Genomic DNA, 21,324 nt, shown 5'->3' with positions numbered 1-21,324 from the left:
GGGGAAGGGCTATTTTCAAAAAGCTAATTTGCATAGACAAATACAAGCAGCAGCAGCAGCTATCTCTGGCTTGTTTTTAATTCTTCAGGGACTGCCCCTAAAGGAACTGTCAATGAAATGGTCCCCTATTCTGTATTGTTAGTAAATGTTAATGTTTTTTTCCCAACTGACCCAGGCCTGAGCACAGTGGAGCCTGAAAACTCCCAAGACCGCTGCAAGCTCAGGCACAAAGCAGGAGAGCCCTTCAGGAAGCAATTTCCCAGGGAGCTGTGCAGGTTATTGTCTACAGGCACACACGTTCGGGGCCTACTTCAAGGGCTTTAAGACTGCAGGAGAATTAATTGGGCTGGATCGCCAAATCTGGCCCTGACACAATCACTGTAGCCCCACTTAGGAACTTTCTTCACGGTCTCTCCCAGAGCGGAACCCAGTGGATATTCAGTTTAGAAACCGAAAAGGGGTGGTGCCTCTCCTTTGACTCTAGCAAAGGGACACCAGAAAACCAAACACTTTCAAAGGACTGAGCTTGGCGTCTTCTGACAACAGTCCACCGACGGCCTTCTGCAGGCAACCTGAGGTTCCCCCAGACTTGGAGCAGAATGCTGGGGGAGTCGGTGCTGCCTCAACCTCCCCCAGGGTAGCACCGGGAAGAGTAGGTTAAATGCGTAAGAGGAGGCACTCTCGCTCTCCTCCGAAGCCGCCGACGAACTGGCCTAAAATAAAAAGGTCTCTGTCTGCAATCCCCGTTTGCTCGCCCGGTAATCCACCCCCGCCCCCAGCCCGCGCGCCGACCCGTACAGCTGTTTTTAATCCCTACTTTTCTCACTTGGCGTCCGGGCTGGGGCTGACCAGACGCGGAGCCACTTAGTGTTTCCTCCTCCCCCAGCCGGGGTCTGTCCTGCCTCCGCCGTCTCCTCTTTCTCCGCCTGCATCCCCCGGGGGGCAGAGTGTGGGAAGAACGAATTTCCGCCGGGTTTGCTCGCTCCTCGCCGACATGGGTCCCTTCCGGACGCAGCCTGCACGGCCTCCAGGCTGCCCACTCCGGCTGCGCTCCGAGTCCCCCCGGACCGCGAACGAGCAGGCGCCGGAGACGCGGGCCTAGTGGCCGGTGCTCTGCAGCCAAGCCGCACCCCAGCAGCTCTTGGAAGGGATCCCGTCTGCAGTGGGGGAATCCGCTTGGCGGGGAGAATCCGCGCCAGGGAATCCAGCTCTCCGGACTCGAGCGCAAACAAAAAGCACCAACTCTTGCTGGTTCCTCCCGCCCCCGACGCGCAGCCGAAGAAACACTTTTCTGCAGAAATGCAACAAGTAGCACCCGGGGCTCTTCGAGCGCCCAGTGCCTCCTGATTTGGCTCCGCGAAGCCCGCCTGCGGAGACCCGGGCCAGCCACCCGGACAAAGGGCGGAGGAAGGGCTGGACTGAGCAGCAGAGAAGTCCGAAAGAGGCCTTTTAGCGACTCTGGCCCGGCCCAGGGGAATGCAGAGGAGACACAGAGCCGGCCGGCCCAGAGGACGATCCGGCCGCAGAGCGCTGGACGGGCGGCGATGGAGGGTGTCGGCGCCGTGCGCTTCTGGCTCATGGTGTGCGGCTGCCTGGCGTTCCTGCCGCGGGCAGAGTCCGTGTGCCCCGAGCGCTGCGACTGCCAGCACCCCCAGCACCTCCTGTGCACCAACAGGGGGCTCCGCGCGGTGCCCAAGACCAGCTCACTGCCTAGTCCCCAGGACGTGCTCACCTATAGCTTAGGCGGCAACTTCATCACCAACATCACCGCCTTCGACTTCCACCGCCTGGGGCAGCTCAGACGGCTAGACCTGCAGTACAACCAGATCCGCTCTCTCCACCCCAAGACCTTCGAGAAGCTCTCGCGCCTGGAGGAACTGTACCTGGGGAACAACCTCTTACAGGCGTTCGCTCCTGGCACGTTGGCTCCGCTGCGCAAGTTGCGCATCCTCTACGCCAACGGTAACGAGATTGGCCGCCTTAGCCGGGGCTCCTTCGAGGGCCTGGAGAGTCTAGTCAAGCTACGACTGGACGGGAACTCTCTAGGGGCACTACCAGATGCAGTCTTCGCCCCCCTGGGCAACCTGCTCTACCTACACCTGGAGTCTAACCGGATCCGCTTTTTGGGCAAGAATGCCTTCACCCAGCTGGGCAAGCTTCGATTCCTCAACCTCTCTGCCAACGAGCTGCAGCCCTCCCTGCGCCACGCAGCCACCTTCGTCCCTCTGCGTTCCCTCTCCACTCTCATCCTCTCCTCCAACAACCTGCAGCACCTCGGCCCCCGCGTCTTCCAGCACCTGCCACGCCTGGGCCTGCTCTCCCTCAGCGGCAACCAGCTCACACAGCTCGCGCCAGAGGCCTTTTGGGGCCTGGAGGCCCTGCGCGAGCTGCACCTGGAAGGCAACCGGCTGAGCCAGCTTCCCCTGGCACTGCTGGAGCCCCTGCACAGCTTGGAGGCCTTAGATCTGAGCGGCAATGAGCTGTCTGCTCTGCACCCTGCCACCTTTGGCCACCAGGGCCGGCTACGTGAGCTCAGCCTACGCGACAACGCGCTCAGAGCCCTTTCTGGAGACATCTTCGCCGCCAGCCCGGCTCTCTACCGCCTAGATCTAGATGGCAATGGTTGGACCTGCGACTGCCGGTTGCGGGGTCTGAAGCGCTGGATGGGCGACTGGCATTCTCAGGGCCGCCTTCTTACCGTCTTCGTGCAGTGTCGCCACCCCCCGGCCCTGCGGGGCAAGTACCTGGATTACCTGGATGACCAGCTGCTGCAGAATGGGTCTTGCGTGGATCCCTCACCTTCCCCTACAGCAGGCAGTAGGCAGTGGCCTCTATCCACAGCCACAGGGGAGAGGATGACGCCCCCTACAGGGGGTCTCGCGCAGGAGCTGCCGCCGCAACCCCAGCCCCAGCAGAGAGGGAGACTTCTACCAGGAATGGCCTGGAGCGGGGCTGCCAAGGAGCTCCTGGGCAACCGAAGCTCAGTAAGACTGAGCCGGCGGGGTCCAGGCCTGCAGCATCAGGGCCCCTCTACCGCTGCTGCTTCGGGTCCTGTCCCACAGTCCATGGACCTGGACGAGAAGTCTGAGCGAGGAGGTCCCACCCGTGCCAATCTTGCCCAGGCAGAGCCCACCCCGACGGCTGAGCCCGCCTCTGGGACACCATCTGCCAGAGACAGCTGGCAGCGCGCAGCGAAGCAGCGCCTAGCCTCGGAGCAGCAAGAGCGAGAAGTCCTGTCCGATGGTGGGGTCGGCTCGCCACCGCTGGTATCTGACCCCTGTGACTTCAACAAATTCATTCTGTGCAACCTGACAGTGGAGGCGGTGAGCGCCAACAGCGCCTCGGTGCGCTGGGCGGTTCGCGAGCACCGCAGTCCCCGGCCGCAGGGCGGCGCACGCTTCCGCCTGCTCTTCGACCGCTTTGGCCAGCAGCCCAAGTTCCAGCGCTTCGTCTACCTGCCCGAGCGCAGCGACTCGGCCACGCTGCACGAGCTGCGCGGAGACACTCCTTACCTAGTGTGCGTGGAGGGCGTGCTCGGGGGCAGAGTTTGCCCCGTGGCCCCCAGGGACCACTGTGCGGGGTTGGTAACCCTGCCGGAGGCACGAGGTCGAGGCGGCGTCGACTACCAGCTCCTGACCTTGGTCTTGCTGGCTGTCAACGCACTGCTGGTGCTCCTGGCTCTGGGGGCCTGGGGATCTCGGTGGCTGCGGAGGAAGCTACGTGCCAGGCGGAAGGGAGGGGGCCCGGTCCACGTTCGCCACATGTACTCCACCCGACGGCCACTGCGCTCCATGGGCACTGGTGTGTCCGCGGACTTCTCGGGCTTCCAGTCGCACCGGCCCCGCACCACCGTGTGCGCGCTCAGCGAGGCGGACCTCATTGAGTTTCCCTGCGACCGCTTCATGGACAGCACAGGAGGTGGGGCCGGGGGCAGCTTGAGGCGAGAGGACCACCTCTTGCAAAGATTTGCTGACTAGGTTTAGTGCCTTGATGTGGAAACCATCTCGCTGGCCTTGAGGAGCCTCCCTCTGTGGCCCCATGCCATCTCAGAGGAAGACCTTGTTTTATTACACCTCTTCTTTCTCTTTTTTTGTGCATTTGCTGAAGCCAAGTGGTACTGAAAGTGAATCTGGATGCCACCCTTCACGTCCCAGTACTCACAAAGCAAATGGATGGGCCTTGGTTGTCAAACCCAAGAGCAGGGACCAATGGATGGTGGGGTAAAGGTGGGAAGCCTTGGCACACCTAGGGCATGGCTCCTGTGGCAGGGCAGGGTTCCTGTGGCAGGGCACGGCTCCTGTGGCATTGCAGCACAGTAGCCTGACCAACCTTGAGCTACAAAGGGTGCTTTATGCTTGCACCATGACCAGAGGATTCCTGTTTGTACTTGGGTTTGCTCTATGGCAGGGTTCTGTTCCCAGTTAAGGAAAGGGGAACTTACCACCATCACAAAGGGGGTCCGGCAACTGACCCCACCAATCTGGTGGTCTCTGCCAGGATGAGCAGGGTAAATAAATAGGTGCCACACTCATCCAGGAAGCCTTTTCTGTTGGCTGGTAGAGCTCCCTGGAAGCCTTAAGGTTTAAACAATGAGATGCTATCTTTTCCAACAAGATGAGGAGCATTTAATAAACTGACCAGTAAACTCAACGACTCTTGATTGGACAGGATCCCATCTACTGTTTATCCTGTGCAGGATGTGACCTTTTGCTGACCTTTGGTTAACTGAGATTGTTCTCAAGAGGAAGCTGCATGCGATACTTCTCCCCCAGGCTTGCTCCTGTGGTTTTAATTTTATTTTTAAAATCTATATATGGAAAAAGTGAATGCCAGATTTGATTAAAATAATGCAACATGTAGGAAACCCATGACCCCCTAGGGCATGCCAGCCCTCCAGCTCACTTACCACATTCTGATAGCATGTCTAGATGGGTGCGAATGTGACCTACTTCTCATTACATTTCATTGATGTCCCGCCCTTCCTGACAGCACCTATTTCTAACTTGCACGGTTAGGCAATAAGCATAAGGTAATTGTCAGGCTGGGGACTGGGTTCCGTGGTTGCCCTTGTTTGTGAAGCTCTGAGTGCATCCCAGTACCACAAAACAGAGCAAGGGGGGATGGTCTATTAGTAGTGTAATCTCTGACCGCATTATAATAGAAGATAAGAAGGACTTGTGGGAAACAAATGTGAAAACAAAACACAGTAGTATCTGCTTCTACTAAACCCAGAAGATCATGAGTACTTAACCCTCACTGTGAAATAATTACATATTTTACAAATTAATTCCTTCAGTAGCCAGTGTTTTACTGTGTTATTAAATCTCACCTTTTAGTAGTAGTTGCAACATTTCTTTTTTATTATTATTATTTTTTAAATTTAGGATTAGTATTTGTTTAGTTGTGCTTTTAGCTATTTGGCATACTTTTCCTCCCTAATATTTATGAAGTCTGTGTTTGTATTAAATGTAGTGGTTGGGTTCACATTAATAATTCATGTGTGGTCCAAGTGCACTCACTAAGAGGGTGTACACTGTGGTTACAGTCACCGTAGTTATGGATTTATTAGCCGTGGGGTACTATGCAGGTCAGCCAGTTCAAGGTGCTATGGCTAACAGTGACTCTTCTGTTTCAGGCCTCGGGCCCCTGAGGGTCCCAATGACTCAGGGAATCCATCACAGTCCAGGGCCCTTCAGCCCAATCACTCTATGTTTGACCTACATGAGCCGGGCCTGCCTTGCCCCAGCAGCTGAGGACCCAGGGTCTAAATGAGCTGGTCTTTGTTTATGTCCGGATGAGTAAATGTCCAGACCACTGAAGCCACAGCTGCTTTGCTGGCAGCCTTATCTGCAGGGCCCAAACTTAATAAACCCCAGGAAATGGACTGTCATCCTGTATTTGCTGCCAGGCCTTGTTTGAGATTCCGAGCGTATGGTACGTGGGCGGTGGGAGGCGGGGCCTGCTCGCTTTTATTTTCAACCTGCAGGCTCTCTGGCACCTTCTGTAAAACTCACAATTTCTCATGCACAGCACAGTTGCATCTCTTAGCTGATCCTTTTACACAGTGTAAAACCGGGGCCCACTGAAAGTCTGGGGGAAAAAAAACCCCACTGATTGTATCTACCACCTGCCTTTTTCAACGGTCGAATATCACCAAAAAATGGTTGCAGCCTGGACTTAAAGCAGTTTCACTGAAAAGTCTTTCAGTGAGAAATGAATAAATGTTATACATTGTTGTGTTCAGTTATGTCAATAAACCCACTAATAGAGATGTCTGGTTGGAACTCCCAAATGTTTTGTTGCATGTTTACAATGGCAGGAGGGGTTTTTCGACAGCAGTCTCCACTTGTATAAAAGAAACAGAAGCTCAATGTCTATGAGGGTTTTTTTTTTTATTATTATTATTTCCCTTTTCATAGAGTATGGACTTTGTCTTAAAAGAAACAGTTGCGTGAGTTCATATGTAAAGAGATATGTATGTTGCTCTAAAATCAAATGCCCAGCCCAGAGTGAAAATGTTGCCAAAGACCGGTGACAGCAAGGTGACCAGGTCCCAGCAGGTGTTCCCTGACCGCCACACCCCCTGGATTTCACGAGCACAGATTATAGGGACTTTTTCTTTTTCTTTTCCCATTTACAGATCTTGTGAAAATATGACATTCCTGAAGATAAAGAACGATCTTTGTATGCATTAGCAGTGTTCAGTTCTGAAGCCACACTTAGGTCTGGTTCCGTGTGAGCCCTCACACAATAGGCGACTGCTTCTGCAGGGGGCTGAGTGTGGTCAGGGTGGCTTCACTCATCTGCCACACACCTGGTTTTCACCAAAGGCGACAATACTGGACTGTTCCCATGTCTTAGACAGACGTTTAAAGCAGACATTGCATTTTTCGTAGCTAATCATTCCTGCTTCTCTCTTAAGAGTTGGAGATAAATGACAGTCTAGTGTTTGAGTGCCAGAGATTTATTCAAACCTCCAGACTGTGACCCGGGATGAAGACCTTCACCGTCCTAAGAGAATTAGAGTGTGGAAGGGTCCACAGTAAGGACTGGTGATGAAGCCTCCTGGCCACCGAAGGTCACCACTGTGTCTTCCCCCCATTCTGTCTGTGTTTCCACTTCTGCATCAGTTGAGATGAGCATCCTGTGTGCCCACTGCACAGTGGCACGGTGACACTTCACAGCAGCCAGCAACACTTCGGCCGACCTGTGCGCAGTGTTAAGATCACCGCCAGGAGCTGGATCCTCCGGCAGGAAACAGCAAGCTGCGTGACGTTTTTTTTCGAATTCCAGGGCCTAGGCATTTCTGCTTAAACACAATCAGAATGTCAGATGATCGGATTAAAGTTATCGATTCCTGCCCCTGTCCCCTTGTGTCCCAGTTACCTGAGACTTTCCCACAGTTTGGGGCAGAATGATAGTAATTGCAATGCTTTTTCATAATTAAAAAAAGGGGTGAGTTTGAGAGTCAAGAAATGTTTTGTGTTAATGAAATTCTTGGCATAATTTGCCTCATCCTTTAGATTAAAATTTAGGGTACTGAGGCAGCTGGGTTTTTACAGCGGCTCCCTTTTTAGTCCCCTCCTCGGCAGCCTACCCAGGATCCCCTTTCCTCTCTGCTTGCATAAATGTAGGCTTTGCATGCTTTTCTTCTGACTGTGTTTAAGCCAGTTCATCCTTCTTAGATGGTGGGGCAAATAATACTCATTTCATGTTGCACAAGGAAACTGAGCTATTTGGAGATTCCACTTAAGCATTAATGGATTGATTACTGAAATAATTGTGAGAGACTAACTAGAAAAGCCATCCTCTGGTTGCTCTATCTTGAGAGAATTCCAGCCATGGACAGTGTGAGTTGTCCTTCGCATGGTACTGTGGCTTTGCAGTTTGTCTGTGAAGACAGAATTCAGCTGTCATGTCCGTCGTTCCAGACTCCAGCATGCCCTGACTGTGTTATCAGGCAACAGCATTTCTTCCAGATTGCTGTTTTCCGGTGCTCTGTACCACAGTCTATGCTGAGACAGGGGAGTGCCACTGTCTACTGAGACCAGCTGTGGCTGTGGAGCAGTCTTTCCAAATTATAGCACCCAAAGGTGAAGTGGTGCTCACTCTGTAGCTGATGCCACACTTACCTCTTAGCACATGAACACCGCGGCATGTAAAAACTCACTTTTACTGCAGGCCACCGGCCTCTGATTACCTCTCCTTCCAGGCATGCTATCCTTCCAAGGATTTTTACTTTAGGAGATTAAAATACCTCCTAATAACAACAAACACCTGCATTTGCACCTCCCAGCAAGTTAACGAAACTGCCATATTTGTTTCCAGCCTGAAATGTCTCCACTGGAAATATTCTCCAGTTTATATCCCTAAGCCCTGTCCTCAGACCCAACTACTGTTTGATGTAGCGCTTTCTAGTCCAAGTTTAGACACAATTGCCAGAACACATGTGGAGGTCAAAGGATAACTTGCAAAAATTGCTCCTATCCTTCTGCCACATGGGTCCATCTCACAGGCCCGTCTTGGTGTTTTAAATTGGCAGCTACCCCCCATGCAGCCAGCATACTGTTGCTTTGCCTATTCCAGGCGTTGCTGTTTGTGCATGCATGAACTCCATGCACTCTGTTGTGTATGTGGCTCTTTATGTACATATGTGTACTGAGAGAGGAAGTGTCTGTTTCTAGGTTGCTCCCTCCACAGAGCTGCATGGTGGTAGCATGAGGGCAGATCCTTTGTCTTTCTTGAGGGATGCTTATGTATCCTTTCTCATCTCTGCCTACTTGCTAATCCCTCCTTTCTCAGGAAGAGCTCCACAGGACTTTACACTCTGGCTTTCTGCTGCCAAAGCTATTGACTTCTGTCCATTTGTTTAATGTATTTTACTTGAATGGAGTTGCACTCAAGAAGGCTGTTTGCTTCCTCTCTCAGCCTTCTCAGGTCTTGTCACATTTTTTTTTTTTTTTACTTCCGAATTATTACTGAACACGCACTGACACATACACTCATTCACACTTACATCCCCACACTTCTACACTCACATATATACATTGATGCACTCATATGCCCATATACTCATACATACATGCAGTCACATACATACACACTAGTACATACGTGCATGTACACACACACACACACACAGAGAGAGAGAGAGAGAGAGAGAGAGAGAGAGAGAGAGAGAGAGAGAGAGAGATGTACACTCACTGTTATCTCTGCCTTGGCCTGATCTTCTTTCTGCACTCTGTACTCTTATCATTATTATCCTCTCAATTACTAGTGTTTTGTTTTGTTGTTTTTGTTTTTGCTTTTTCCTAAAAGCTCATGATTTTAAATTGATCCAGAAAGTTGCAAGAGTATTTCACATTTGTGCAATCTCAGCTTTATCCTCTGCTCGTGTTCTCCCATTTGCTTTAAAGCTCCCCATCTCAGTCCCCCAAGAGCAATTCCTAAGCTCATGTTGCTTTCCCCTCAAGAGCAGGCTGGTCTCTTAAATAACCATAACACAATGATCATGATTAGAAATTGTAACCCTGATTTAAAAAAAAAAAAACAAAAACAAAAAATCAAAGCAGTAAAATCAGCTTTCCTTTCTTTTCTGAGGTTTGTATTCAAGTTACCAACATCCTAAACAAACCCAGGGCCATGCCCCTTCCTCTTCTCCTGTTCATCCTTTTCTCCTTCCTTCCCCTGCTCCTTCCTCTTGCTTTTGGTCATAGTGTTTAGCCCAGCAATAGAAAGCCGGTTTGGGCTGCTTAGCGATTCTCATGCCTCAGTGTTGAGATTCTAGCATGTACCATAGCGCTTGGCTTGCAAATTGATCTTGAAATGTCTCCACGCCTTCTGGTGTGAGGTAAGTAAGCATGGATAGATGTGCATCCTGTACCTTTTGTTTGAAAATGTAGAAAGCCTTTCTCAACCAGCCATGGCATAAGCCTTTGATTTCAGTACTCAGAAAGAAGAGGCAAGCGGATCCCTGCCAGTTCAGGGAAGACTGGCCTAGAGATGAAGTTACAGGCCACCATAGTGAAACTCTCTCAAAAACAAAACAAAACAAAACGCCTTCCTCTATTGAATAACCCCTTCAATTTTTTTTACAAACAATTGACCCTAACTCTTCTTATTACTATTCTGAAACATTGATTAATTGGCAACATTAAGTTACCTTGCTTACACGGTAATTTTTTTTCCCAAGACAGGATTTCTCTGAGTAGCTTTGGCACCTTTCCTGAAACTCACTCTGTAGTCCAGGCTGGCCTCGATCTCACAGACATCCACGTGGCTCTGCCTCCCGAGTGCTAGAATTAAAGGTGTGTGCTACTATTGCCCGGCAATGGTAAATCTTGAAATGAGGTAAATATCAGTTTTCCATATTTTTTCCTCTATTAAAGATGACTTTGACTCATTGGCCTTTTCAACTGTGTGCATGCATCAGAGAACAGAAAGCACAGCAATGATAGAGTGCATGCTTAGCCTGTGTGCGGCTCTGGGTTCTGTCCCCTACATCAAAGTTTATATATACATACATATATAATTTAAAATAAGTTTGTTATTGCTATTTAAAATATGTCTGATTGTGAGTATGGTGGTTCAATAGCTAAGGGTACCTGCTGCCAAGCCCGGGGATCTGAATTGGACTCCTGAGCCTCACACGCTAAATAAAGGGAACAGACCCCTGCAGATTATTCTCTGGCCTCCATAAGCACACTGTGGCACATGAGCATTTGTTCATACACACACACACACACACACACACACACACACACACACACACACACACACATTGTGCATGCATGCATGCACTAAAAAATGTTTCTAAGATATATTTTTATTTTTATTGTATTTTTGATAATTCAGCTTCTTTAATAAAAAATGCCACAGCTAAATAGCTTATAGACAGCTTCCAGTGCTGATTTGGGAGTTCCAAATCAAGGTTCTGGCAGATCTAACATTTGGGCGTGGCCTAGTTGTCCCCATCTGTGTCCTCACCAGGTACGGGGGCAAAGTAGCCCAGTCTACGGCTTCTTTTATAAGAGTCCAAATGCCATTCACAAGGGCTCTGCCTTAAGGCCTAAGTGTGTCCCAAAGGCCTTACTTCCTAATGCCATTTCCTGGGGGTTACCATTTCAGTGTATGAATTTGGTGTTTGGGAGAATAAAACATTAGGTTTGCAGTAGGTACAGTTGATTGATTTGGAGGAGAGCTGAATGTTTTGTGTATGTAAGACAAGTCTCATCATATGACATGGATTGTTCTAGAACTCGTGATTTTTCTGCCCCCAGCTCCTGAGTGCTGGGATTACAGACAGGCACCATCACCCCTACCAGAACTGACCTCTTACTGATAACCCTGGATCTGTGAATGTTGCACATCTCTCAATGAATTTACCTCCTGATAGATATTGTTTGGTTTTTAGACAAAACAAGCAAACAAACAAACAAACTTAAATTTGTGTTGTTAACAAATCTGTATTTCACAGCTTTTTGAGGCTATCATAAATTGGTTTTAGTTCCATTTTTTTTTCTTTTTTTCATTAAAAGTTTTTCATATAATGTTGCTTAATCATGTTCTTTACCCCTCCCCAGCTCTCCCAGGTCCTCCCTACCTCCCAACCCACCAACTTTGTTCTTTCTCTTTCTTAAAAAAAAAAAAAAAAAAAAAGGAAAAAACTATAAAACAGAAGTCAAAACAAACTAGAAAAAAATCAGTAAGAAAAAAACTACCAAAACAATACAAAAGATACACACACACACACACACACACACACACACACACACACACACACACACTAGTGGAGTCTATTTTGTGTTGATCTACTACTCCTGGGCAAGGGGCCTGCCTGGGAGTATGGTTGATATCCCAATGATACTCCACTGAGGAAAATTAATTTCCCATTTCCTAGAAGGTATCAGTTGCAAATAGTTTTTTGGTTATGGGTGGAACTTTATGTCCACTTCTCTTCTCTTTACGGTCTCTGTGAGTTCGTATGTGCATTAATCCTTTGTGTTGGATGATGGTTTTTCCTTGGACTCATCTATCACTTCTGGTTCTTACAAGCTTTCTGCTTTCTCTTCTGAATAGATCCCTGAGCCTTGAGGGTAGGGCTTTAATAAAGACATCCCATTTAGGGTTGAATGTTCCAAAGTCCCTCTCTCTGTACATTGTCCAGTTGTTGGTCTCTTTGTTAATTACCATCTATTGCAAGAAGAAGTTTCTCTGATGAGGGTTGCATGATGCTCTAATCTATAGTTACAGCAATTTGTCATTTGGAGTCATTTTATTGCTATGCTCCTTCAGAAGAATAATAGGCCATTTTAGTAGTGTCAGGTATGACTTTTATCTCACAGAGTGGACCTTAAATTCAATCAAACCATGATTGGTTACTTCCATAACATTTGTGCCACTATTATACCAGTATATCTTTCAGGCAGGTTGCTGTTGTAGGTCAAAGGATTGTAGCTAGGTGATCCTGATGATTACCTTTCTCCTCCAGTATCCTGCAATGTGCCTTTTAATGTCATTAATACTAGTCAGTAGAGGTAAAGCTTCCAGTCGGGCACCAGCTCAATTTCTCTGTATTCAATGACATAAGTAAGTTGTGTTTCCAGTTGTGTTTCATATATATATATATATATATATATATATATATATATATATATATATAATGTCCTTTGGCCAAGGACTCAACAAGATGTAACCCATTTTGGGCACTGGAAGTTTTACTTGGTGGCATAAGATGTCCAATTGGGTCATTGTCTATCTCACAATAAGGTGACTTCTACACATTGACCAACATTATATATATATATATATAATGGACTTGCTAAACTTAGTTCTAGGAGCTTTCTGCTCTAGAGGTTACAACATATATTTTATACTTAACCCTTAACCACGGGGAGCCTTCTCATGCATGATGATGTATCTTTCATGTACAGTATATGAATTTTTTTTCAAGAGAAGAATTTTATTTTAGAGTAGGGATTGGCTCTGTAGACAAGCTACTTCCTTTCATCAACAAAACCATTTTGTTTTATTGTTTTGAGATGATCTCAATCTATAGCCCAGGCTAGCCTCTAAGTTTTGTTCCACTTCCCCAGTGCCTGTGTTATCACTGTGTGGAACTATGCAAGGCCCTTGTGAAAGCTTGTCTTGGCTCATGGTTGCCCTGATTTGTTTATGTTTTTTCTATGGCTGTCATATTAATGTCTACCACATTAAGTATCTTTCTCAAGGCTTCAGCGATGCTCTCATGCTGAAATAGCAAAGTGGAGAACACATAATTTATGAGGCATAAAATACTTACTATCTGCCCCTTTAAGAAAAATCCCTTTAATCTCTATCTTATAGTCAGTTGAAGAAGTGATTGAATCCCAGCATTTAGGCACAGTTTTGTAATCCTAATACTGAGCAGGCTGAGGCAGGAGGATTATCACCACTTCAAGGCCAGTCTGATCTACCTAGTGAGTAGCCACCCTGGACCCTGTCTCTAAAAATTAAAAAAAAAAATTCTGTAACCATAACTGCTTAGGTCTCTCTGGAATCCTTGGGCCTGAGGATGATTCTCTTTCAATAGCTTTAGTGAATTCTTGGTGTTTTACAGGCACCTTTCAATATTTCTTTCTGCTGTCTTTCTTTTTGTAATCTGGGAATCTGATTACACAAGTGTCAACCATATAATACCACTGTATAACTCATGGCTGGAATGGTTTCTTTTTCCTTTCATACTTTAAAAAATGCATTTCATTTGGCCTCTTTTTAAGATTTCTAATTTTAACCCCACCTGCTAAAAATGTCTTCAAGGAATTTTTCATCTCAAATATCTGTTGTTTTTAAAAGTCTCTATCCATCGACTGAAATCCTTCGCCTGTTGGTGTATGCCATAACTTCTCATTAGGTACTCTGTCATATTAATGTCCACCACATTGAGTATCTTTCTCATGGCTTCAGCGATGGATTATCACTGAGGTCCAGTTTTATCGACTGATTTATGGCAATGGTAAGCTGCTTCTCTCCCTAGCTTGTCCTGGAAGTTATATTAATAGCTGAATACTAGACATTGATTCAAAACATGAAAATGGTTTTATCCTCAGAGATGAATGTGTCATTTCTTATCTTAGGCCATGACTGAGGAATTGAATCAAGTAAGAATTTTCTTTAGCAGATTCAGGTTTGGCTGTTGCTAGCATACACTACAGACTTCAGATTCCTCTAGCATTCTGTAGGCCTATTTGTCAAGTAGCATGCTCAAGACTTTAGGTATTTTTTTTTCAGTAGTTTATATCATCTATAATAAAGAAGAAATTTTCTGTTTTAAAGATGTATTTATTTATGTATTTACTTTTGTGTTTTATGTATATGAGTGTTCTGTCTGTATATATGCCTGCATTTCAGAAGAAGGCATTGGATCCTATTGTGGATGGTTGTGAGTCACCACGTGGTCGCTGGGAATTGAACTCAGGATCTCTGGAAGAGCAGCCAGTGCTCTTAACCATTGAACCATCTCTCCAGCCCCAAGAAGAAATGCTCCTGTTTGAATGGATTGTGTTTTTTGAAGAGTTTGTATGCATGAAGAAGGAATTAGGTTAAATTTTGTAATAGTGTATAAAACCTGGTGATTTTATATTTTTCAAATGAATTCATGTGAGATCCATTTTGCAGACAAATAGCTCTGTATGTGAAGTTTGTTTTGGTGTTATGGAAATGGTTTAGTAGGGGAATGTGGAGAATTCTGTGTTTTCTAAAGTCCTGTGCGTGTGGCTGACATCAGCATGGGAACATCTTTCATTACGGCCTCATGAACTTTCACCTAGATGTCTCTCTAAATATTGCATTGACTAGGAAAGGACAGTGTCTCACAACAGGCCAGGACTTCCCACTGTACATGGTTCACTTAGGCAAACGTGCAACCGAAAACCAGTACTGATGGGAGAAGAGTAAGATGAGCGAGAAGCCTGATACTCTTGAGTTATCACCATAGCTCGGCGCTGCAGACAAAGAAAAACAGATTCACTGACACAAGAAGAATGAAATGACTAATTGTGATGCTGTCTACAGCAAAGTATTAGAAAATGAAGTCAGGGCACATCGAGGAGAGACTGTATTTGAGATCGTTACCTCGGTATTGTCCATGAACCCTTTCACTTACATACTGCTCCGGAGTCTGGGATATTTCATGCTTTTATTATTACAGCGCATGTTGCATCCAGTCACTCAGTCTTCATAAGACCCACTGCTAAAGTGCTTCCCACATTAGAGCCAAAGCCTGGTCGTGGAACAGATATGGATCTGTGCTGACATCCCCAGTCGGGAGGTGCTGGAGATGATTCAAAGCCAGGCTGTTCAGCTCCCAGTTCTTCCTGCCAATCCTGGTACTCTGCCACTTCAGTCTTGCTCATCATGACAGATAAAACCTCAATGGCTTGTCTTAAGATGCACCATGTGGCCATGCGTCTCCCAATTCACTGTGAAACTCATGCTGTAGTTCTCTAAGATTTTGACCTTCGCTTTCTGCCTAGTTTTCTTAATTTATGGAATATGTAAAGACAAAGTCTGGTGTTATATAATTCATCCTTCATATTCCAGGGACATGTAGCTGCCTCCCGGCCACAAATGCTTCAGTCTGTCTTGACATGGCTGGGTCATGATTGTACAGTGCAAGGTCAGTTCTTTCCCATCTGAGCTCCCTAAGGATAAGATGTCTGTCTTGCCTTTTTTTTTTTTTTCCTGTCTCTACAGACAGCGCTAGCAGAGAGTTCCTTGTCCCCTCCCTGGCTTATTACCCAGAGCTGCAAGGCAGCTGCTCAATCTTTCCCTGCTGTAACTCTGATGCCAGGTCCTTTGGTGAGAGTTACATGCATCCTTGTGTTGGGGAAGGTCATTTAATGGCTGCAGTTCTGCTCAAGTATACATTTATCCAGCCACCATTGAAAACGGACAGATGCTGTGACATAGTGTATTTAACTGGGGGTGTAATGTGATTCTAGTGTTTCTATCTGTAATGTGGAAATACGTTCCTCAAAGGGGGAGAACTGGGGGCCCAGGGGAGAAGCTTAGTTGGAAGCATGCTTGCCTAGCAGCTCCAAAGCCCTGGTTTGATCCCCACCACTACATAAACCAGGCACCATGGCGCACTCTTGTACTCCTAGCACTCAGGAGGTGGAGGCAGGAGACTCGGACATAAGGTCAGCTTTGGCTATAGCTCCAGAGTTGAAGGCCAGCCTGGATACACCAGATGTTGCTAAAACAACAACAGCAACAAGATAATTGGGAGATTTAGTGCAGATGTCTTCTGTTTGTGTCTTCCTGTAGACTTCGGAGTGTTCGGAGTGAGTCTAAGATTGCCACACGTCAGTTAGCTCTCCTCTTCACCCTGTGTGCATCACAGGGTAGAGTCGCAGGAAACGGTAGTGCACTTTTAAATGCTCCCTTTGGAGTTTGCTCTGTTAGGAATGAAGTTTTACTGAAAAACTTTTGTTCTACTGAAGTCAGGGTTTCTCTTTTCTAGAACATGGAAGACGGTATTCTCTCTCTGTCTCTGTCTCTGTCTCTGTCTCTCTCTCTCTCTCTCTCTCTCTCTCTCTCTCTCTCTCTCTCTCTCTCACACACACACACACACACACACACACACACACACACACGACCACTCCACTTTGTCTTTCACACTCCACTCACTTCTCCCGCAAAATCAGGACACAGGCTTTAAAATATTCAAGGACTATTGATAATTTATTAATTTCTTTCTGTCACAGAAAGACAGGTGTTTCTGTGAGATAAGGGACACTTGTGGGCATGAACTGAAGTACGGGCAAGGAGCCCTGCCAGGTGAGCGGTTATCTGCGCTTGCCAGAGAGAGCAGCCTCCGTAGCTGCTGGGGCCGCTGACTTGGGCCTGTGTATCATCACTGTGCCGGGGCACAGAACCCAATGTCTCCATTCTTGTGAATGTGCAGCAAGGAGCCGAGACTCACTCCAGTGGGAGAGAACTGTCTGTGTCAGTGGACCCCTCCACTGAGGGACAGAGGCAGAGAAAGAGACAGAAAAATGGGGAGGGAGGGAGGAAGGAAGGGGGAGAGAGACTGGTTTCTCATATATTCTTTCCTCTTTGGACTTTGTTCTATTTTTACTGAAGAGGGAAAATGGCATTGGGCTCTCATCCTTATCAGAAAGCTCAGATTTGCAGCAGCTATTCCGGTCTGCAAGACTTCAAGGGCATAGTTTTTCCTTATAAGGGAGCTGAGCAAGGCTGCAGACCGTGGACAATCTGAGCTAGCATCTCTCTGGCTGTGATTGCAGTCTGATTGGGGCTGAGGTGAATGATACAGCCTTGGACAGATGTGTGTTTTCTTCCCCACCCAGATCCTACTATAGCACTCACCACTTTCTGGCCTGGGTTTTTATATTTTATTTTATTTTATTATTTATTTTTGTTTTCTTCGAGACAGGGTTTCTCTGTGCAGTCCTGGCTGTCCTGGAACTGACTCTGTAGACCAGGCTGGCCTCAAACTCACAGAGATCCATCTACCTCTGCCTCCCTGAGTGCTGGGATTAAAGGCGTGCACCACCACTGCCCGGCTGGCCTGGGGTTTATGGAACAGCTCCAAGATGCCCTGGGATAGTGGGGACACAGCTGTGTGGGAGCCAGTGTGTAGATAGTGTTTAGTCTCTGGTTGCGCTAGTTCCGGGGTAAAGAAACCACCAAGACAATATTTCCATGAAGTTGTTGCCACCTATAACATGTTGTTAGGGCACCCAGAACAAAGAACTACAAACTTGGAGTCTTAAAACACAGAGCCATGTTATGTCAGTCCGGAGGATGAAGATCCAAAAAGGGACCCCAGCATGGGTTTATGCTGAGACCTGGAATCTTCTTGTGGCATCCTCTGGTCTGGTTTCCACTGGCCTGTTTACAGTCTTGTGTTCCTCAGCCTGTGGACTCACAATCTGCCCTGATCTCTGAATGGCATATCCTCCCTATCTACATCTCTGTGTTCAAATTTCTAGTTACAACAGCCATGACGGAATAGGGGACCCACCTACTCCATAGGCCCTCATGTTGACTAATTGTATCTACAGTAGCTCTTCTTCCTCATAAGGCCATGCTGTGTGCAGGGAGTAGAATTCACACACAGATCTGGAGGGGACATGATATAACTCATACTCCTTGCTCTTCTGTCCTTGGGTGGTTGACTGTTGACTAGCAGGTAAGATGGGGACGTGATGGCGGACTGGCAGGATGGTCAGTGTTTTCAGACAAAGAATCTGGACGTGGCAAAGTGAAGTGTAAGGGCGAAGCTGGAGAATTCCAGCTCATTCATTAGAATGGTCATTGTTTTGAGGATGCTGACAGCCTCTGATTTGAAATATGATCTAAGGTTCAAAGAGAATTTAGTCTCCAATGGCATGGCAGATTTCAACTTCTCAGACATTTCTCAAGTCCTTGGCCTAATGCCTTCAGAAATATGGGGTGTTCATCTGAGGGGCCTGCTTCTCTCCATGTTCTCCAATATGTTGGGGATGGAACTGGGCAGATCAGCTCACTGCAGAGTCCCTTCTGTCTGTTTACTGATATTGCAATGCTTTAAAAATTCTTTTGCCGAGTGGTGGTGGCACAGGCCTTTAAGCCCAGTACTCAGGAGGCAGAGCCAGGTGGATCTCTGTGAGTTCGAGGCCAGCCTGAACTACAGAGTGAGTTCCAGGAAAGGCTCAAAGCTACACAGAGAAACCCTGTCTTGAAAAACCATAAAAAATTCTTTTGGGGGGCAGTGATGGGGAAAATCACTCAGTGGATAAGAGCACTTGATAAATAAGCTATAGGACCCCAGTTCAAATTCCCAGTACCCACCAAAAAGCTGGATGTGGCCACACGTGCCTTTAACCCCACAATTAAGGGCCAGAGACAAGAGGACCCTGGGAGCTTGCTGTTCTGCTAGTCTACCTGAAATGACAAGCTTCGGGCTCATTGGGAGACTCTCAGACAATAAAACGGAGAGCAACAGAGACACACGGTTGACCCCTGACCTCCACATGTGTGTGTTGTTCTCTCACGTGTTTCATTTCCTCATCAGATGCCACAGCAGAGAGGAATTCTGCCCAGTCTGGATGCTGGTGCCCTGTCAGACCCTTGCCTTTGTATCTCAGTTCTCTCTGAAGCCAGCTGAATAGCCAGAGGCTGGGGATCTCTCGGGGGAAGATCCAGAATCCAAAACTTTGGAGCGCTGAGTGGCTGACTCACCAGCGGAAGATGCCTCATCGAATCTCGTGCGTAGTTGGAGGTAAAAATCCGGGGACGCTGAAAGCCAGGCTCTGTGTATAAGAAGTCTGCAAAATGTTAGGGAAGTTTTATATTTAGGCTACTGATATATCCTCAAGGTATCCCATTATTAATGTGAAAATTTCAAAATCTGGAAGGAAAAGTGAAATTCTGAACACTTCTGGTCCTCAGCATTTTGGGTAAGGGACACGAAACCTGAGAACCCATTTTCCAGATAAAGTGGTGGAGGCTCACATTTTTGTCTATCTATTTTCGTTTTTGAGATTATAATATAATCACACAATATCTCCCTTCCTTTCCCTCCCTCTAACCTCTCCTAGGTACCATGTCCTTGATCTCTGCATTAATCTAGGGGAACAAAGCTGGTAGAGTGTGTGTGTGTGTGTGTGTGTGTGTGTGTGTGTGTGTGCGCGTGCACACACACACGTGTTTATTCCTAACTATATTAACACACCCTTCTCAGTTTCTATAACGTTGCCAGTGTGTATATGTTTTCAGGGCTGACCGTTTGGTACTGGACAACAAGTTGCTGCACCCACCCTTCCCTGTGGAAGACGATTTCTTCTGCTCTCAGATTTCCTTAGCTGCCTGCAGTTCTTTGCGGAGGGTTGAGGCCTCATGAGTCTGAGGGTAAGTGTAGGTGGTTTGGGAGGGTGCATGGAGGGCAGGACCAGGCAGACCCAGCAAGCTAGACCCTGAAGAAGGGTTTGCAGGATCTCAAGGCTCAGCATTTGATGACTCCCCAAGGGCTCCTAGGAGGCAAGCAGCAGCTAAATCCTGCACAGTCCATATTTGGGTGTCAATCTTTGAGAAATAGAGCACTTTAAAAAAATGTTCATGTTAAGATAAGAATTCCCTTGAGACTGATTTAAAATGATGCTGGATTCAGAGGATATTGCACCCTCCCTTGTCACACTAAGATGCATTTGAAATTCTGACTTTCATGTAGCTGTTTCCATCCAGTATAAGGAAAATATAGGCCTTCAGTCTACATTTTTTATTACTTATTTACTTATTCAGTTTATTTACTAGATGGAATTTCAATATCTTGTTACAGAATTTCCTGGTCTTCCACCGAGTATGTAGACCTTTGTCCCCCCGAGGAGTGTCTATTTGGCAGTGACTCCATCTGGTCATCTGATGGAAGCCCATTTGGAACTTCTCAGTTTTCCTTTCAGCCAGGATTCCCAGGCTCTGCCAGCTGAGGATGATGTTCGAGAGGACCCGACTGCACACAGCCTCATGTGCTCTCAGCTCACAAGTGGCAGCCAGTCTCAGTGGCATGAGATGAGCACGACCCTCCTGGCCTGAGACTAACCTCCACCCTGGACACAAATCCTTTGAGCACAGTGGACACTTGACTGAGTCTGCTCAGGAAGACGTGCTTGTTGGTGGGTATGGGTAATGGTAACAGTGAAATTCAGTTACTGGATCCCAGAGGACTGTCATGAGTGATAATAAATTAGGAAACATGAGCTTTGGAGACTCTGTATAGCAAGCATAATGGGATATTGAAAAACCAACCAACCAACCCTAAGCATTCATTTAATTATAGATGCTACAGTTTTCCCCACCAAAAATTACTTCATCAACTAACCCTTTGTTCTGGTCATAAAAGAATATGCCTGAGATGTAGCCAAGAACATTTTATCTTAATTACACGGTATTGTTGTAGCCCCCACCATACACCTGGCCTCTGGGCAATGGTACTTAGGGAGGAAGCAGGCCTGGGAGAGCTTTCCAAGGCCATGGCACTGATCCACTGGGCCTCACAGATGCTCACTGCCTGTGGCCTTGGGTTTCAAGTCACCATCCTGGGCTGAGGTTTGAATAGGGTGTCATAGTTAGGGTTTCTATTGATGTGAAGAGACACTGTGACCACGGCAACTCTTATAAAGGAAAACACTAAACTGGGGTGGCTTATACTCCAAAGGTTTAGTCCATTATCATCATGGTGGGGCACCGTAGCATGGAGGCAGACATGGTGCTGGAGAAGGAGCTGAGGCTTCTTTCTACATCTTGATCCACAGGCAACAGGAAACAACTGTGTGCCACACT

General features: G+C 47.1%; 1 protein-coding gene across 1 annotated transcript; it reads left to right on the top strand.

Annotated features, from left to right (window-relative positions):
* The first annotated feature begins 333 nt into the window (after positions 1-333).
* On the top strand, positions 334-6,371 carry Tril (TLR4 interactor with leucine rich repeats). The gene has a single exon (XM_028864132.2). It carries the CDS (start codon positions 1,545-1,547, stop codon positions 3,975-3,977), a length of 2,433 nt encoding a protein of 810 aa, XP_028719965.1. The 5' UTR covers positions 334-1,544; the 3' UTR covers positions 3,978-6,371.
* The last annotated feature ends 14,953 nt before the right edge of the window (positions 6,372-21,324 follow it).

Source organism: Peromyscus leucopus, chromosome 3 (assembly GCF_004664715.2).
Source record: "Peromyscus leucopus breed LL Stock chromosome 3, UCI_PerLeu_2.1, whole genome shotgun sequence".
Classification (NCBI taxonomy): domain Eukaryota; kingdom Metazoa; phylum Chordata; class Mammalia; order Rodentia; family Cricetidae; genus Peromyscus; species Peromyscus leucopus.
Note: the sequence above shows the minus strand (reverse complement) of the source record. Positions and strands in the feature narration are given on the sequence as shown.

Excerpts from the sequence above, each read along its gene's own strand:
- Tril (XM_028864132.2), top strand. The coding sequence starts at position 1,545 with ATGGAGGGTGTCGGCGCCGTGCGCTTCTGGCTCATGGTGTGCGGCTGC.